Genomic DNA, 16,829 nt, shown 5'->3' on the forward strand with positions numbered 1-16,829 from the left:
ATGAATTCGTATTATGTGTTGGAATCAAGATAGGTTGTGACTTTGAGAAGAATTTGCAGGTGTCAGTATTCCCTACTGCCGGTTGCATTTCGCGTCAGTGGAGAAAATGGTTCGCTCTATTACATAGAAACATACAAAATAGGTGCTGGAGGAGGCCACTTGGCCCTTCGAGCCAGCACCGACATTCATTGTGATTATGGCTGATCCTCCACAATCAGTAACCAGTGCCTGCCTTCTCCCCATCTCCCTTGATTCCACTAGCCCCTAGAGCTCTATCTAACTCTCCCTTAAATTCATCGAGTGAATTGGCCTCCACTGCCTTCTGTGAGCTACAATTTCACAACTCTCTGGGTGAAAACGTTTTTCCTCATCTCAGTTTTAAATGGCCTCCCCTTTATTCTTAGACTCTGGCCCCTGGTTCTGGACTCCCCCAACATTGGGGAAAAAATTCCTGCATCTAGCTGTCCAGTCCTTTTATAATTTTATACGTTTCTATAAGATCCCTTCTCATCCTTCTAAATTCCAGTGAATACAAGCCCCTTTCCAATCTTTCCTCATATGAAAGTCCCGCCATCCTGGGATTAAACTCGTGACCCTACACTGCACTGCCTCAATAGCAATAATATCCTTCCTAAAATTAGGAGACCAAAACTGCACACAATACTCCAGATGTGGTCTCACCAGGACCCTGTAGAACTCCAGAAGGACCTCTTTACTCCAATACTCAAATCCTCTCGTTCTGAAGGCCATCATGCCATTAGCTTTCTTCACTGCCTGCTGTACCTGCATGTTTACTTTCAGTGACTGGTGTCGTTGCACTTCCCTTTTACCCAATCTGACACCATTGAGATAATAATTTATGTCTCCTTGTTTTTGCCGCCAAAGTGGATGACCTCACATTTATCTACATTATACTGCATCTGCCATGCATCTGCCCACTCACTCAAGTTGACCATGTCACCCTATACCCTCCTAACATCCTCTTGGCAGTTCACACTGCCACCCAGCTTTGTGTCATTTGCAAATACTACTTGTAATTCCATCATCCAAATCATTAATATATATTGTAAATAGTTGCGGCCGAATCCTCGTAGCACTCCACTCACCACTGCCAACCATTCTGAAATGGATCCGTTTATTCCTACTCTTTGCTTCCTGTGTGCCAACCAATTCTCTATCCATGTCAATACCCTACGCCCAATACCATGTGCTCTAATTTTGCCCACTATTCTCTTGTGTGGGACCTTATCAGCTGCTTTCTGAAAGTCCAGATACACTACATCCACTGGCTCTCCTTCATCCATTTTACTTGTCACATCCTCAAAAAATTCCAGAAGATTCGTCAAGCATGATTTCCCCTTCATAAATCCATGCTTACTTGGATTTATCCTTTTACTGCTATCCAAATATGCCATTCGTACTTCCTTAATAATTGACTCCAGCATCTTCCCCACCACCGAAGTCGGGCTAACTGGTCTATAATTCCCCGTTTTCTCTCTATTGCTCCTTTCTTGAAAAGTAGGATAACATTTGCTATCCTCCAATCCACAGGAACTGATGCGGAATCAATAGAACATTGGAAAATGATCACCATTACGTCCATGATTTCTAGAGCCACCTCCTCAAGTACCCTGGGATGCAGACCATCACATCCTGGGGATTTATCGCCCTTCAGTCCCATCAGTCTACCCAATACTATTTCTCACCTAATGCACATTTCTTTCAGTTCTTCTGTCTCCCTAGTTCCCCCGCCCCCTATACATTGGGGAGATTGTTTATGTATTCTTTAGTGAAGACAATAGACAATAGACAATAGGTGCAGGAGTAGGCCATTTGGCCCTTCGAGCCAGCACCGCCATTCAATGTGATCATGGCTGATCATTCTCAATCAGTACTCCGTTCCTGCTTTCTCCCCATGCCCCCTGACTCCGCTATCCTTAAGAGCTCTATCTAGCTCTCTCTTGAATGTATTCAGAGAATTGGCCTCCACTGCCTTCTGAGGCAGAGAATTCCACAGATTCACAACTCTCTGACTAAAAAGGTTTTTCCTCATCTCTGTTCTAAATGGCCTACCCCTTATTCTTAAACTGTGGCCCCTGGTTCTGGACTCCCCCAACATTGGGAACATGTTTCCTGCCTCTAACGTGTCCAACCCCTTAATAATCTTATACGTTTCTATAAGATCCCCTCTCATCCTTCTAAATTCCAGTGTATACAAACCTAGTCGCTCCAGTCTTTCAACATATGACAGTCCCGCCATTCCAGGAATTAACCTAGTAAACCTACGTTGCACGCCCTCAATAGCAAGAATATCCTTCCTCAAATTTGGAGACCAAAACTGCACACAGTACTCCAGGTGCGGCCTCACTAGGGCCCTGTACAACTGCAGAAGGACCTCTTTGCTCCTATACTCAACTCCTCTTGTTATGGATGTCAACATTCCATTGGCTTTCTTCACTGCCTGCTGTACCTGCATGCTTCCTTTCAGTGACTGATGCACTAAGACACCCAGATCACGTTGTACGTCCCCTTTTCCTAACTTGACACCATTCAAATAATAATCTGCCTTCCTATTCTTACCACCAAAGTGGATAACCTCACACTTATCCACATTAAACTGCATCTGCCATGCATCCGCCCACTCACACAACCTGTCCAAGTCACCCTGCAACCTCATAGCATCTTCCTCACAGTTCACACTGCCACCTAGCTTTGTATCATCGGCAAATTTGCTAATGGTACTTTAAATCGCTTCATCCAAGTCATTGATGTATATTGTAAATAGCTGCGGTCCCAACACCGAGCCTTGCGGTACCCCTCTAGTCACTGCCTGCCATTCTGAAAGGGACCCATTTATCCCCACTTTTGCTTTCTGTCTGTCAACCAACTTTCTATCCATGTCAGTACCCTACCTCCAATACCATGTGCTCTAATTTTGCCCATCAATCTCCTATGTGGGACCTTGTCGAAGGCTTTCTGAAAGTCGAGGTACACCACATCCACCGGTTCTCCCCTGTCAATTTTCCTAGTTACATCCTCAAAAAATTCCAGTAGATTAGTCAAGCACGATTTCCCCTTCGTAAATCCATGCTGACTCGGAACGATCCTGTTACTGTGATCCAAATGCTCCGCAATTTCGTCTTTTATAATTGACTCCAGCATCTTCCCCACCACTGATGTCAGACTAACTGGTCTATAATTTCCCGTTTTCTCTCTCCCTCCTTTCTTGAAAAGTGGGATAACATTAGCTACCCTCCAATCCACTGGAACTGACCCGGAATCTATAGAACATTGGAAAATAATTACTAATGCGTCCACAATTTCTTGAGCCACCTCCATAAGCACCCTGGGATGCAGACCATCAGACCCTGGGGATTTATCAGCCTTGAGTCCCATTAGTCTACCCAAAACTTTTTCCTGCCTAATGTGGATTTCCTCCAGTTCCTCTGTCACCCTAGGATCTCTGGCCACTAGAACATCTGGGAGATTTTTTGTATCCTCCTCAGTGAAGACAGATCCAAAGTACCGGTTCAACTCTTCTGCCATTTCCTTGTTCCCCATAATAAATTCCCCTGCTTCTGTCTTCAAGGGACCCACATTTGCCTTGACTATTTTTTTCCTCTTCACATACCTAAAAAAGCTTTTACTATCCTCCTTTATATTATTGGCTAGTTTACCCTCGTACCTCATCTTTTCTCCCCGTATTGCCTTTTTAGTTATCTTCTGTTGCTCTTTAAAAGAGTCCCAATCCTCTGGCTTCCCACTCTTCTTTGCTATGTTATACTTCTTCCCTTTTATTTTTATGCTGTCCTTGACTTCCCTTGTCAGCCACGGGTGCCTCTTACTCCCCTTAGAATCTTTCCTCCTCTTTGGGATAAATTGATCCTGCAACTTCTGCATTATTCCCAGGAATACCTGCCATTGCTGTTCCACAGTCTTTCCTGCTAGGGCCTCCTTCCAGTCAATTTTGACCAACTCCTGCCTCATGCCTCTGTAATCCCCTTTGCTATACTGTAATACTGACACCTCCGATTTTCCCTTCTCCCTCTCCATTTCTAGAGTAAAACTTATCATATTGTGGTCACTGCCTCCTAATGGCTCATTTACCTCGAGTCCCCTTATCAGGTCAGGTTCATTACATAACACTAAATCCAGAATTGCCTTCTCCCTGGTAGGCTCCAGTACAAGCTGTTCTAAGAATCCATCTCGGAGGCACTCCACAAACTCTCTTTCCTGGGGTCCATTACCAACCTGATTTTCCCAGTCTACCTGCATGTTGAAATCTCCCATGACCACCGTAGCATTACATTTGTGACATGCCAATTTTAGCTCCTGATTCAACTTGCACCCTATGTCGAGGCTACTGTTTGGGGGCCTGTAGATGACTCCCATTAGGGTCTTTTTACCCTTACAATTCCTCATCTCTATCCATACTGATTCTACATCTCCTGATTCTATGTCACTCCTTGCAAGGGAGCGAATATTATTCCTTACCAACAGAGCTACACCGCCCCCTCTCCCCACCTACCTGTTTTTTCTGTACGTTGTGTACCCCTGAATATTCAGCTCCCAGCCCTGGTCCTCTTGTAGCCATGTCTCAGTGATTCCCACAACATCATACTTGCCAATGTCTAACTGAGCCTCAAGCTCATCCACTTTATTTCTTATACTTCGCGCATTTAAATACAACACTTTAACTTCGGTATTTACCTCCCCTCTCACAACGGTCACAATTGGCCCTGAGCTTACTCTCATATCCCTTCTAGAACTTCCCTTCCCATTCATACGAGAGTCCTTTACAGTTTCTCCTGTATTCGCTTCCCCTTTAACTCCATCTTCATATTCCCAGTTTGTCAACCCCTCCCCCCCCACTACCTAGTTTAAAGCAACGCTTGTAGCACTAGCAAACCTGCCTGCCAGAATGTTGGTCCCCCTGCTGTTAAGATGTAACCCATCCCTTTTGTACAGTTCCCCCCTACCCCAGAAGAGATCCCAGTGGTCCAGAAATCTAAATCCCTGCTCCCTGCACCAGCCCCTCAGCCATACATTCTAATCCACGATCTCTCTGTTCCTGCCCTCACCAGCACGATGTACAGGCAGCAGTCCAGAGATAACCACCCTCGATGTCCTACTTCTCAGTCTTCTTCCTAACTCCCTAAACTCATGCTGCAGTATCTCCTTCCTCTTCCTCCCGACGTCATTTGTGCCCACATGCACAACTACTTCTGGTTGATCACCTTCCCTGGCTAGGATGTTCTGAAGCAGCTCCGTGATGTCTTGAACCCTGGCACCAGGGAGGCAACAAACCATCCTCGACTCCCGCCTGTCGCCACAGAATCTACTGTCCGTACCTCGGACAATGGAGTCACCGACTACTATGGCTCTTCCTGACTTCGGTCTCCCCCGGTCGAGTTTCCTTGCCTGGGATTGAACCGCCAACGCGACTGCCGCTCGGACTGGAAGCGTCTTCTGCCCCAACAGTTCCCAATAGGTGTACCTGTTTGCAATAGGCACAGCCACCGGGGTCTCCTGTAGTCCACGTTCGCTCCCCCTGAAACGGTCTCCCACCTTCGCTCGACCTGGACCCTTGGCATGACAGCCTCACAGTAGGTCCTGTCCAGGAAACTCTCGCATTCCCGGATGGCCCTGAGGTCAACCAGCTGCTTTTCCAACTCTGTCACACGTCCAGTCAGGAGCTGCACCTCCAGTCAAGACAGAACCATAGTACCTGTTCGACTCTTCTGTCATTTCCTTGTTCCCGATAATAATTTCACCTGTGTCTGCCTTCAAGGGACCCAAATTTATCTTTACTAATCTTTTTCTCTTTACATACCCAAAGAAGGTTTTACTATCCGTCTTTATATTCGTGGCCAGCTTACACTCGTACTTCATCTTTTCACCCCATATTGCCCTTTTTGTTACCTTTTGTTGTCCTTTGAAAGTTGCCCAATCCTCTGGATTCCCGCTACTCTTTAGCTGTGTTGTACATCTTTTCTTTTAGTTTATTCCATCCTTAACTTCCCTTGTCAGCCACGTATGCCTCTTGCTCCCCTTAGAATCTTTCTTCCTCTTTGGAATGAAATAATCCACCATCTTCTGTATTATGCCCAGAAATTCCTGCCATTGCTGTGCCACCTCATTGCTGCTAGGGCCCTTTTCCAGTCGACCTTGACCAGCTCCTATCTCATGCCTTCATAGTCCCCTTTGTTCAACTGCAACACTGACACTTCTGATTTAACCTTCTCCCTCTCAAATGGCAGATTAAAGCTGGTCATTACCTCCGAGCGGTTCATTTTCCTTGAGTTCCCTTATTAAACAAAACTATAAAGTATAGTCGAAATACCCGCGATGACTTACTTTTAGTGCGCATGATAGATGTTCGGCCTTTTCTAACAAGCATCATGGGCTTGTATACACTGGAATTTAGAAGGATGAGGGGGGATCTTATTGAAACATATAAGATAATTAGGGGATTGGACACATTAGAGGCAGGAAACATGTTCCCAATGTTGGGGGAGTCCAGAACAAGGGGCCACAATTTAAGAATATGGGGTAGGCCATTTAGAACGGAGATGAGGAAGAACTTTTTCAGTCAGAGTGGTGAAGGTGTGGAATTCTCTGCCTCAGAAGGCAGTGGAGGCCAGTTCGTTGGATGCTTTCAAGAGAGAGCTGGATATAGCTCTTAAGGATAGCGGAGTGAGGGGGTATGGGGAGAAGGCAGGAACAGGGTACTGATTGAGAGTGATCAGCCATGATCGCATTGAATGGCGGTGCTGGCTCGAAGGGCTGAATGGCTTCCTCCTGCACCTATTGTCTATTGTCTATCATCCTGAGCAAAATGACGTTAACATTTAGGACATGCACTTCTTGGTGTCCGTATTCCTCTGATTTGGATTTTATGATACCGGGTGTGCGCCGAGCTCTGCAGATGCACATTATGTTTGAATATAACTATGCATCAGCTAGTTGGATAGGGCGGCACTGGTTAGGAATCAGGACTTTCCGATATGTTCTGTATTAATTCCGTTCCGCCCAGCACGACAGAGAATTCCATTGATATCATTCTACATCTCTTTGCCGTCATAACCTCTGTGTCGTGGTCATAGGCAGAAAAATGTAAAACAAGACGTCAACAGCAGAGCCCCAATTATGAGTGTTATAGCTCATCTTGTTTTCATTAAGCAAGTTCAGACTCGACTCTGAAAATGTATCCTTCTATTCGAGTTCCTCTATCGCCAGACCCTTGGTGTTGACCATTGAAGTCACACAGCCTATTTGCAGACACGGTTATTCTGGGGATATTTTAACGTATTCTTGAACCGGCAATTGTTCCAAATCCAGAACCGTGAGTGGAAATATGAGTGGAAATCAAAATAACTTGCTTCGGGCTAGTTTGCCCTCCCTGCCATGAGATATCACGCGGCCTGTATCCAATGGGGACCACTGCAGGGGATAGTACTGCTAAACGAGGCCTGAATGAAAATTAGTCTTTTTATTGGTTTCCACTCACCTGTTAATCCGCTGCAATGCCCCAGAGGATTATTGGGAAAATTCATGGCGAAGGAAGATGCACAATCAGAGGTTAAAATTAATCAAAGCACGCTGCACCTGCTTTAACTATGGAGCTATAACGACTGTTTTGAAGTTATTCTTGAATTTGTATTTTAGTGTTGGGGAATAAGATGCCCTCTATGATTGTTGTCGCCTGCATAACCCTTGGAATCCTCCTCATCTGTGAATTACTCGCACTGATGCTGATAACACGGAGACGGGCAGCAAAAAGAGGTGAGGGGCAACTTGACGCAATTATTGTTCCAGATAGTATCTCATAAGTCAATGAGACTCCGGTTCCAACCAGTTTTCCCAATGTTCTTGCATTATTAAATGTGTATTTTGTAACTCTTTAAGCAGTTCTATTGGAACTGTCCATTTGTAGTAACAGAATGGAAAAGTTAATTGTTGGATGGCTGCTCGGTTGTTCACGTGAACGTCGTTCATATATCTGTCCAACATTTGGCTCGTTTCACTTCTGCGGACCCGCTGCATAACCTTGAACATTCTGATTAGATTCTATTCATCACATCGAGATGTCGCACTTTCCTCACGTTTAATGAACTAGGACATCCTTATTCCCCATCTCTTAACATTCATTTGATGCAACACAATCCTTATCTATCACTTCCTAAATTGACAAACCTGCGAAACTTTCATTTCCTCGTCACACTGCTGCTATCTACAAATACCTAATATCGCCTCCAGAATGTAATCAGCGCCAGCGTGAGGGAGTAGATATCAGGAACTGTTCCCACTGTGCTTTCGATGTTCCTGGTGTTAATATTAATAGCTCGTTTTTGCAATAAGACATTAGTCCGTGCAGCGGGACTCTTCCATGTTTATGCTCACCAACACTTTCCCTTAATTGACAACACGTTACCATTTTGCATCTTGTTCACAAAGGTTTACCTGTAACTGTTAAATTCACGTCTTGCATGTCAGTAAGTTAAACCCAACTGTTCTCTGGCAGGTGCAGGTATTAGTGGCAGGGGCTCACCGATCGGCTTTTACCAGGCAATTTATGAAGAGATTGAGGATATTCCCGCTGGCAAGAGTTTCAGTCAGACACATGATTCAGGTGGGTATTTGCACCTGGCATCCACTTTTCAAAGCATAAATATCGCCTCAATTCCAACAATTGCATTAATGATCAATTAGTAAAAAGAAAACAAAAGAACAACATATACATCAAGCAATAAAAACAATCTGATGGAGGATCTCAGCGGGTCAGGCAGAATCTATGATGGGAAATGGGCAGCAGAGCTTTCGTGTCGGGACCCTTCTTCAGGAGGACCACGGGGGAGGGAGATCATTGGAAGAAGTGAGGGGAAGAGGTGGGGCAAGATCTGAGAAATGACAGGTAGATCTATATGGGAAGGGTTTAATGTGCAGATAAGTTAATTTGATGGAGAAGAGTGGAGGTCGTCACGAAGGCTGGAGGTGATAAGCTACAAATGGAGGTCAAAGGGCGGCAGAAGGTCGAATCTGAAGAGAAAGAAACGTGCAAGTCAAATATGGAACCATTGAGTGGGATGGTGGGGATTTGGGGAAAAAGGGATGAAAAGAGTGGACCCGGTGCGGGTCGGGATTGGTGATCAGTTGGTTGAGAATGTGGGGGAGACGAAATGGAATGAGAGACGAAGGGTGGCCGCAGTGGAAAGAAAGGGTGTTTGAGGGTGCCTGGGATGATCAGAGGAGGGGGGGGGGAGGTAGTGTTCACGTGAAATTGGAGAATTTAATAACTCTCGCTTGCGCTTGTGTTGAATTCTAGACTCTGGTTCCAATGAATCCATCAGTCACCTCGAATATTACACCAGCGTCCCTCTGGATGGGTCTCTTCTTGCACAAGAATGTCCAGAAGGAAACTCCTCCAGTGTTCGCGGTTGGTACAACTTTTGCTTTTTCAGTTTCTCTTATTTTATTTTATTTTGCCTGTGATCAGAAACGAACATCGAAATGTGCGCGAACATGTCCGCCGAGGAATGAGTGGGACCTGTCTCATTCTGGCTCATGCTTCCTCCTAGACCTGGTTCCGGACGCCCATGACGATGCTGAGAGTGAAACCATTGCTTCTCCGGGCTGTCAGTTCCGGATTGGCGCTGGCGACGATGACCTTCTGAAGATCACAGCTGCCGGCGGTGATGTCGACAATGACAGTGAGTTCAGTCTCTTCCAATCTTCTTTGTGGAAAAACATTCCGCAGATTTTATTTTTCTATTTTCACTTCCGTGCTTAAAAGGTTTCCTGAAACAAAACAAAAAACAATGTTCCGAGAAAGTGGCCCACGGGCAGTTCTGTCCTCACTCCAACAAGGTGCCACTGCCGACTGTAATGTGGACAACACGACTATCTGATATTGCATGTTCATGTCGGCTTTTGTTTTCCTTATACTGTGTTGTGAACCTGCACTTGAATGGCGGGGATAAACAGAACCCATTTCCAGTCACAGTGCGCCAACAGTCCTTTCACAAAACAGAATTATGTACAATCCGCACTGATGATTATTCCGATGTCGCTGTTCTTCCATAATTGGACAAACCTCGCCGTGCGATGCCGTCTCTCACGCACTGAGATGCCTGTCATTCTGTATCACTCCCACAGAACGGACTTCGCAGATTGTCACTGATCCTGCATTCCCGCCTGCCGGCTCTACAAACAGCAACGACAAACTTCACTGCGGCACATTCACAGTCCCAGCCCTTGCAGCACCCATTGGCGTCGATGGCTCGTTTCCATCTTTTACATCAGAGCCATGAAGGCAGTAATGAAAACGTTTCATTGTTTGCTTCCACTCTCTGTATCACGATACCAGTGATGTACGGATGAGGAGTTGTGTAATTCACGTGGATTTCCCACCGAATGAAAAATGACTGAGTTTATATATCTGTGATACTAAATCGGATTAAAGTTATCAGGGAGAAAATTCCATATATTTGCGTTGAAATGAAAACATTGTTACTTTTAAATTGCCTGCACATTATTTCATGACGCCCAGTATCGATTAATGGACAGGAGAGTAATACTTTCGGTGTGATTACACTGTGCATCTCTAATTAAGAGACTAAAACAAATTAAAGGGAATAATATTATCCCCACTATTTGTATTTAATTCCATTCTGCATTTTACCCGCCCCAATGTTTTAACTTGTTTTTTTCCCCAGATACGTTGTTCCAACGCGAGTCTTGAAGTGATGAAAAAAGTTCTGTGTTTGATCGGACAGCACATGCCTCTTACCTTTCCAGCAACATGAACAAGCAAATGTCCACTGCATTGTCTTCACTCGCTGTATTATCGCAAACACTGTATTATCGATATGATTTGCTTTCAGATCAATGCGCTTGATGTTTGTCCAAAAGCTTGCATGAAAACATCTTTATTTAGCTTAATGCGTGCGTGCTGGAATGTGACTGGATAAATATTTCTGTGGAAGAGAGATCAAAGTGACATTCTTTAAATGATAATCTAATTATCGGAAGTTCTTTTTATGGTGCCTATTTTTCAAATCCTGTATAAATGCCTAAGAGAGTGCGGGAGATTAACTTAATGCAATCTCGATTTTGCCGAGCCTTGCATTGCTTTGGTTATGGTCAGTAATATATTTTTTTCATTCTGTGTTTAATGGACATACCCGGAAAACAATAAATATTTCAGAGGATGTTTGATCGTGTTCTTATTTTGTCCGAAAACGAGTGTCCGTCTCGGGCACACTGAAACAACAGCCATTAGATTGCTTGTAATCTTAAAGTGAGAGCGAAAGATGCAGCCTAAAAACCCATAAACATAGTTCTCGCACTAGATATTTAGCAGCAGCAGAGTAGAGTCTGAAGAAGGGCCTCGACCCGAGACGTCACCCATTCCTTCCCTCTAGAGATGCTGCCTGTCCCACTGCGTTACTCCAGCTTCTTGTGTCTATCTTTACACTGCCAGAGTTGGAAGTATACATTGCGGAAGCGTTCGCAACCTCAGCTCCCATCAGCACATGCAGATATCAGAAGTGAAATTAGAAATTCGTGAACCGCTCGCCAAATGGTCATAAAAAGGAGAGAGAAAGCGAGCAAACTGTAAAGTCAGGAGGCGCAAGAGACTTGCAAATGCTGGAAACCAGCAAATAAATAGTGCAGGAGGATCTCAGCGGGCCAGTCAGCATCTGTGGAGGGAAATAGATAATGTTTTCTCTTCGGGACTCCATTCAGACAGATGTAGGGGATGAGGAGCTGGAAACGAGAGGTCGGGACGGTGGAAAGACTGCACAGTGACAGGTAGGAGCAGTCGAGGGGGTAATTGGGGAAATAGACTAGAGGTGAAATGGAGACAAATGGGTGCCAGATAAGGAGAAGGGGAATGAAGTGTAAAGACGCAGGGTGGGAAGGCGTCTGGCGTTAGGAAAGTGGGGCAATAAAATGGAAATATGTGGTCGGAGTAAAGAGGGATGGACAATGTGAGACAGAAGGAGAGGAGCGTACGCGGTGATGGGGATGGTGGGACAACGTTGTGCTATCCCGAGGGTGGGGGGGGCTCAGGTATTTCACTAGAAATGAGAGAATTCAATGTTCCTGCATTGGCTGGTAGGCTGTCCAAGCGGAAGATGAGGTGCTGGTCTAACAGTTTGCGCATGTTCTCCCTCTAGCCCCGGAGGAGCCTGAGAACAGAAACACCATGAGAGGAATGGGAAGGGATGTTAAAATAGTCTCAACCGGGAGCTCTAGCTAATCCTTGCAAATAGAGCGGGTTTAAGTACACTTTCTGATCTGCTAAGTGGTTTAGGGGAAGTGTCAGTTGTGGTTCTGAATGAGTCAAGTTCAGGATCATTAACCTTTGTCTCCACTTTCTTTGGAGAGTCTGATCTTACATCTGAACTTGGAATAATACCAAAGTCTGACAGATCTGATTGGTCTGTGCTTTGCTCTCGTACCGGTCCATCCCTTGTGGGGGTCGTCTGGATGATGTGCACACTTTTAACACGTCCTCCAATTTCTACCAAGTAGCTCCCGGTACCACACACTTCACCTACTGTCCCCACCTCCCATTTGTTTACTTTGTAAGAGGGTTGGGAACACGAACCTGATCTATACACCCCCCCCCCCTCCCCTGACATCAGTCTGAAGAAGGGTCTCAACCCGAAACGTCACCCATTCCTTCGCTCCAAAGATGCTGCCTGACCTGCTGAGTTACTCCAGCATTTTGTGTTGATGTCGGCGGCCTTCTGCGGTTGCTGCTGCCCTCTGTTGGGAAAACGTGGTAAAGCAGTTTGGTTCACAGACAGCAAAATACTTAACCATTTTTTAAAGACTTTCAATTTTCCCACAATAACCACCTGGACAGTTAAATACAATTGTCCAGTTGAAATTCCTCCAGGTCAATGTCCTTCAGACTGAAAGTAGGGGCTGGGGGTTTCTGTGGTGTTTTCTTTCTTCCTTGGGGTTATTGGTGAAACCACATGGTGAAACCAAAATGTATAAAAATATCCTTTAATAAAATCTACCAGTGTGCACTTTAACCGAATGTGATTTTTTTTCTATTACAAATCTCAAATTGTGGAGTACAGAGGCAAATAAATAAACGATTGTTCTTAGTCCCAAACATTATGGAGGGCACTGTATGTTCGTTCTCAAGGAAAAATGCTAGAATGGAATTAAGGACAGGAGGAAATCACAAATGGAAGGGAATGGAAATATCCAGCAATCTGTGTGCTTGGGTGGTGAGGGAGAAGAAATGAGATAATGCTCATGATGCATGGCAGCTTGATGTTTGTGAGCATTTAATTAGTTGGGTTTGAGGACACCTGTACAAAAACAATATTTACAGACCTGTGAGTAAATGAATTTATTCTGAATTGCTGATTCACTGCTAATGTTGCTTTACACTTCGTTATCCTTGCCTGCAGTGAGCAGTCACATCCAGTTAAAGCAGGCTGCTGCATTCTAATGTAGCCAGAGTTGAACGAGTCATAGGTGATATGGTTTGCAATGGTGATTATTTAAGATTATGTTTAAGAAATCGGGTAAATCGTAGTACCTAATCTTCCTCTTGTCGGCGCCTCCAGTCCACTCCAGTCGGTCGCACAGCTCCGCTCCGCCACACCCAGCCCCGCTCCAGCCACCGACTCGCAGCTCTCGTCGCCGAGCCGGATGGGACCAAAGTATCTTTGGATGGGACTGCGACTGGCACTGCGCCCGCCCGCCCGCACCCTCCCTCCCTCCCGTCGCGCTGCCCGCCGGGAAATGTAGTCCGCCACCTTTCTCTCGGCGACCACTCACGCGTGCCACTAACTACAACCCCGACATGCCGCAATAAATGCCGCCCGCCCTCCACACGACCATTGACAACGCAGCTCCCCCCCCCCAAAAAAAATCATCCCGCGGGCTGGATTGGACCCCTTCGCGGGCAGGTACTTTGACACCCCTGCAAGTGTAAATCAATGGTCCAAAACTTCACAAAAAGTTATTATTAGATCAATATCAATGTTGGTTATCTTTAATCAGCTACATCAAATATTCTCATAGGCACAGTTGGATGTAAGATGACAACTGATGGATAATTAATGTCACAGAGGTGTGAATACAGATTTAATACAAACTGTTAACCAAAACTGTTTAATGCTTTGAACCTACTGTGTAAATGCTGCTAGAGAAACATTTATTCTTGGAGCCTTAGCTGAAACTGAGTGTTAATGCATTGAGCCACCCACGTTCACATTTTATCCATGTTCACATTGTATATCACCTGTCCTGTAAAATAAATGCACAGAACTACAGGTTTACAGAATGCATCTGTTGCTGAAATGTGATCTTGCTGAAATAAAATTTTGCTGCATCTCACATAATATCAATATAGCCAACATCTTATCTGGTGGTAATAATTTTATAAACCACCATCTAGTGTGATGTTGGGAGCTTGGAAACAGAGCATTTAAAGTAGATAGCGCGCTCTGGTGGTGATTTGTGGAAGGCAGTTTGGTTCAGGAATTGCAATGCTTACAGAGTGTGAACGAAAAGAGTTGCTTTGTGAGGAACAGCAACCTGTTGATTGGGTAGCTGTTTAGCCTGTTGTTCTATATTAGAATTAATTGGAAAAACATGAAGAATAAGAAAGAATCGAAGTGCCAGAAATCAAAACAAAACGTAGATAGCGTGAAGGGCGATGAAAGCAAATATCTCATGTAACAACTTGACCTGGGAAAACCAAGGAAGATGCAAATAAATCAAGTTGCAGATAGAGTCAGAGAGTAATTCAACATGGGAAAAGGCCCTTCTTCAGCCCAACTTGCCCACACCGGCCAAAATGTCCCAGCTTGACTTGTCCCACCTGCCTGTGTTTGGCCTATATCCCTCTCAATCTGTCCTATCCATGTACCTGTCTAACTATTTCTTAAATATTGCGATGGTCCCTGCCTCATCTACCTCCTCTGGCAGCTTGTTCCATACACCTACCACCCTTTGTGTGAAAAAGTTACTCCTCAGATTCCTATTAAATCTGCTCCCTTAAACACCTTAAACACATGTCCTCTGGTCCTCGATTCCCCTACTCTGAGCAAGAGACTCTGTGCATCTACCCAATCTATTCCTCTCATGATTTTACGCACCTCTATAAGATCACCCCTCATCCTCCTGCGCTGCAAGGAATAGAGTCCCATCCTGCTCAACCTCTCCCTGTAGCTCAGACCTTCAAGTCCTGGATACATCCTCGTAAATCTTCTCTGTCCCATTTCTAGCTTTAGAACATCTTTCCTATAACAAGGAGCCCAGAACTGAACACTATACTCTAAATGCAGCCTCACAAACGCAACATGATCACCCAACATACAGTATACTCAATAGGTAGACACAAAATGCTGGAGCATCTCTGGAGAGAAGGAATGGGTGATGATTCGGGTCGAATCCCTTCTTCAGACTGATGTTAGGGGGGGCGGGACAAAGAAAGGGAACATCAGGGGAATGTAGGATGGCATTAAGAAGGCACCAGCACCAATCCGGAGCAAGACAGCCCCCCTCAAATCCTCCACTAGGGAAGTAATCACAAATGCCAGCAGATGGAGAGATGGGTGGAACACTACTCCGACCTCTATTGAAGAGAGAACACTGTGCCCTCATCAGCCCTTGCTGCCATCGAGAGACCATGGATGAGTTAGATGGAGAGCCGACGGTAGAAGAGCTCAGCAAGGCCATTGACAGCCTGGCCTCAGGCAAGGCCCCAGGCAGCGTCGGGATTCCCCCTGACTGATCAAGCACTGCAAGACTACCTTACTGCTTCCTCTGCATGAAGTCCTCTGCCAGTGCTGGCAAGAAGGAGCTGTACCACAGGACATGAGGGATGCTACGATCATTACTCTCTACAAGAACAAGGGCGATAGAAGTGACTGCAACAACTACAGAGGCATCTCCCTCCTCAACATCGTCGGCAAGGTCTTTGCTCGGGTCATCTTGATCCGCCTGCAGAAGCTGGCAGAACGTGTCTACCCAGAGTCACAGTGCGGTTTCCGAGCTGGAAGGTCAACAGTAGACATGGTCTTCTCCCTTCGCCTGCTGCAGGAGAAGTGCAGAGAACAGCGGATGCCCCTGTATATTGCTTTCATTGACCTCACCAAGGCGTTCGACTTTGTCAGCAGTGATGGCCTATTCAAGGCTCTCCCAAAGATCGGCTGCCCACCAAAACTGCAGAGCATGATAGAATCCTTCCACATCAACACGAAGGGGACAGTGCAGCTCAATGGCATTCTCGGAGCCCTTCGACATCCGCAGTGCGTCAAACAAGGCTGCGTCCTCGCTCCCACACACTTTGGGATTTTCTTCACTCTGCTCCTGAAACATGCCTTCGGCACCGCAACAGAGGGGATCTACCTGCGTACTAGATCAGACGGCAAGCTCTTCAACCTCACCCGCCTCCGAGCCAAGACAAAAGTACGAGAAGCTTTCATCAGAGACATGTTGTTCGCCGATGACACAGCAGTTGTGTCCCACACCCAGCAGGAACTACAGTCACTGATTGACCACTTCTATCGGGCTTGCAAGGACTTTGGGCTGACCATCAGCCTGAAGAAGATGAATGTCCTGGGACAGGATACAGAGGCACCGCCTGTCATCACCATCGACGACTATGAACTCGATGCCGTTCACGTACCTCGGCTCCACCATCACCGACAAACTCTCCTTGGACACACAGATTGACAAGAGGATCGGGAAGGCAGCTACAACTCTCGCTCGCCTCACAACTCGAGTGTGGACCAATCCAAAGCTGACAGTGAAGCCAAAGATAGCAGTCTACAATGCCTGTGCCA

General features: G+C 45.7%; 1 protein-coding gene across 1 annotated transcript in view; it reads left to right on the top strand.

Annotated features, from left to right (window-relative positions):
• The window catches only part of LOC144610255 (scavenger receptor cysteine-rich domain-containing protein DMBT1-like), a 71,882-nt gene extending 60,743 nt beyond the window's left edge, over window positions 1-11,139 (top strand). Inside the window, exons 14-19 of the mRNA XM_078428845.1 lie at window positions 7,669-7,785; window positions 8,525-8,632; window positions 9,326-9,436; window positions 9,579-9,710; window positions 10,156-10,315; window positions 10,716-11,139. Coding sequence (XP_078284971.1) covers window positions 7,669-7,785; window positions 8,525-8,632; window positions 9,326-9,436; window positions 9,579-9,710; window positions 10,156-10,310 — 623 coding nt within the window. The 3' untranslated portion in view covers window positions 10,311-10,315; window positions 10,716-11,139. The remainder of the gene's footprint in view (window positions 1-7,668; window positions 7,786-8,524; window positions 8,633-9,325; window positions 9,437-9,578; window positions 9,711-10,155; window positions 10,316-10,715) is intronic.
• Window positions 11,140-16,829: the final 5,690 nt, after the last annotated feature.

The sequence above is a fragment of the Rhinoraja longicauda genome, chromosome 36 (genome assembly GCF_053455715.1).
Source record: "Rhinoraja longicauda isolate Sanriku21f chromosome 36, sRhiLon1.1, whole genome shotgun sequence".
Classification (NCBI taxonomy): domain Eukaryota; kingdom Metazoa; phylum Chordata; class Chondrichthyes; order Rajiformes; family Arhynchobatidae; genus Rhinoraja; species Rhinoraja longicauda.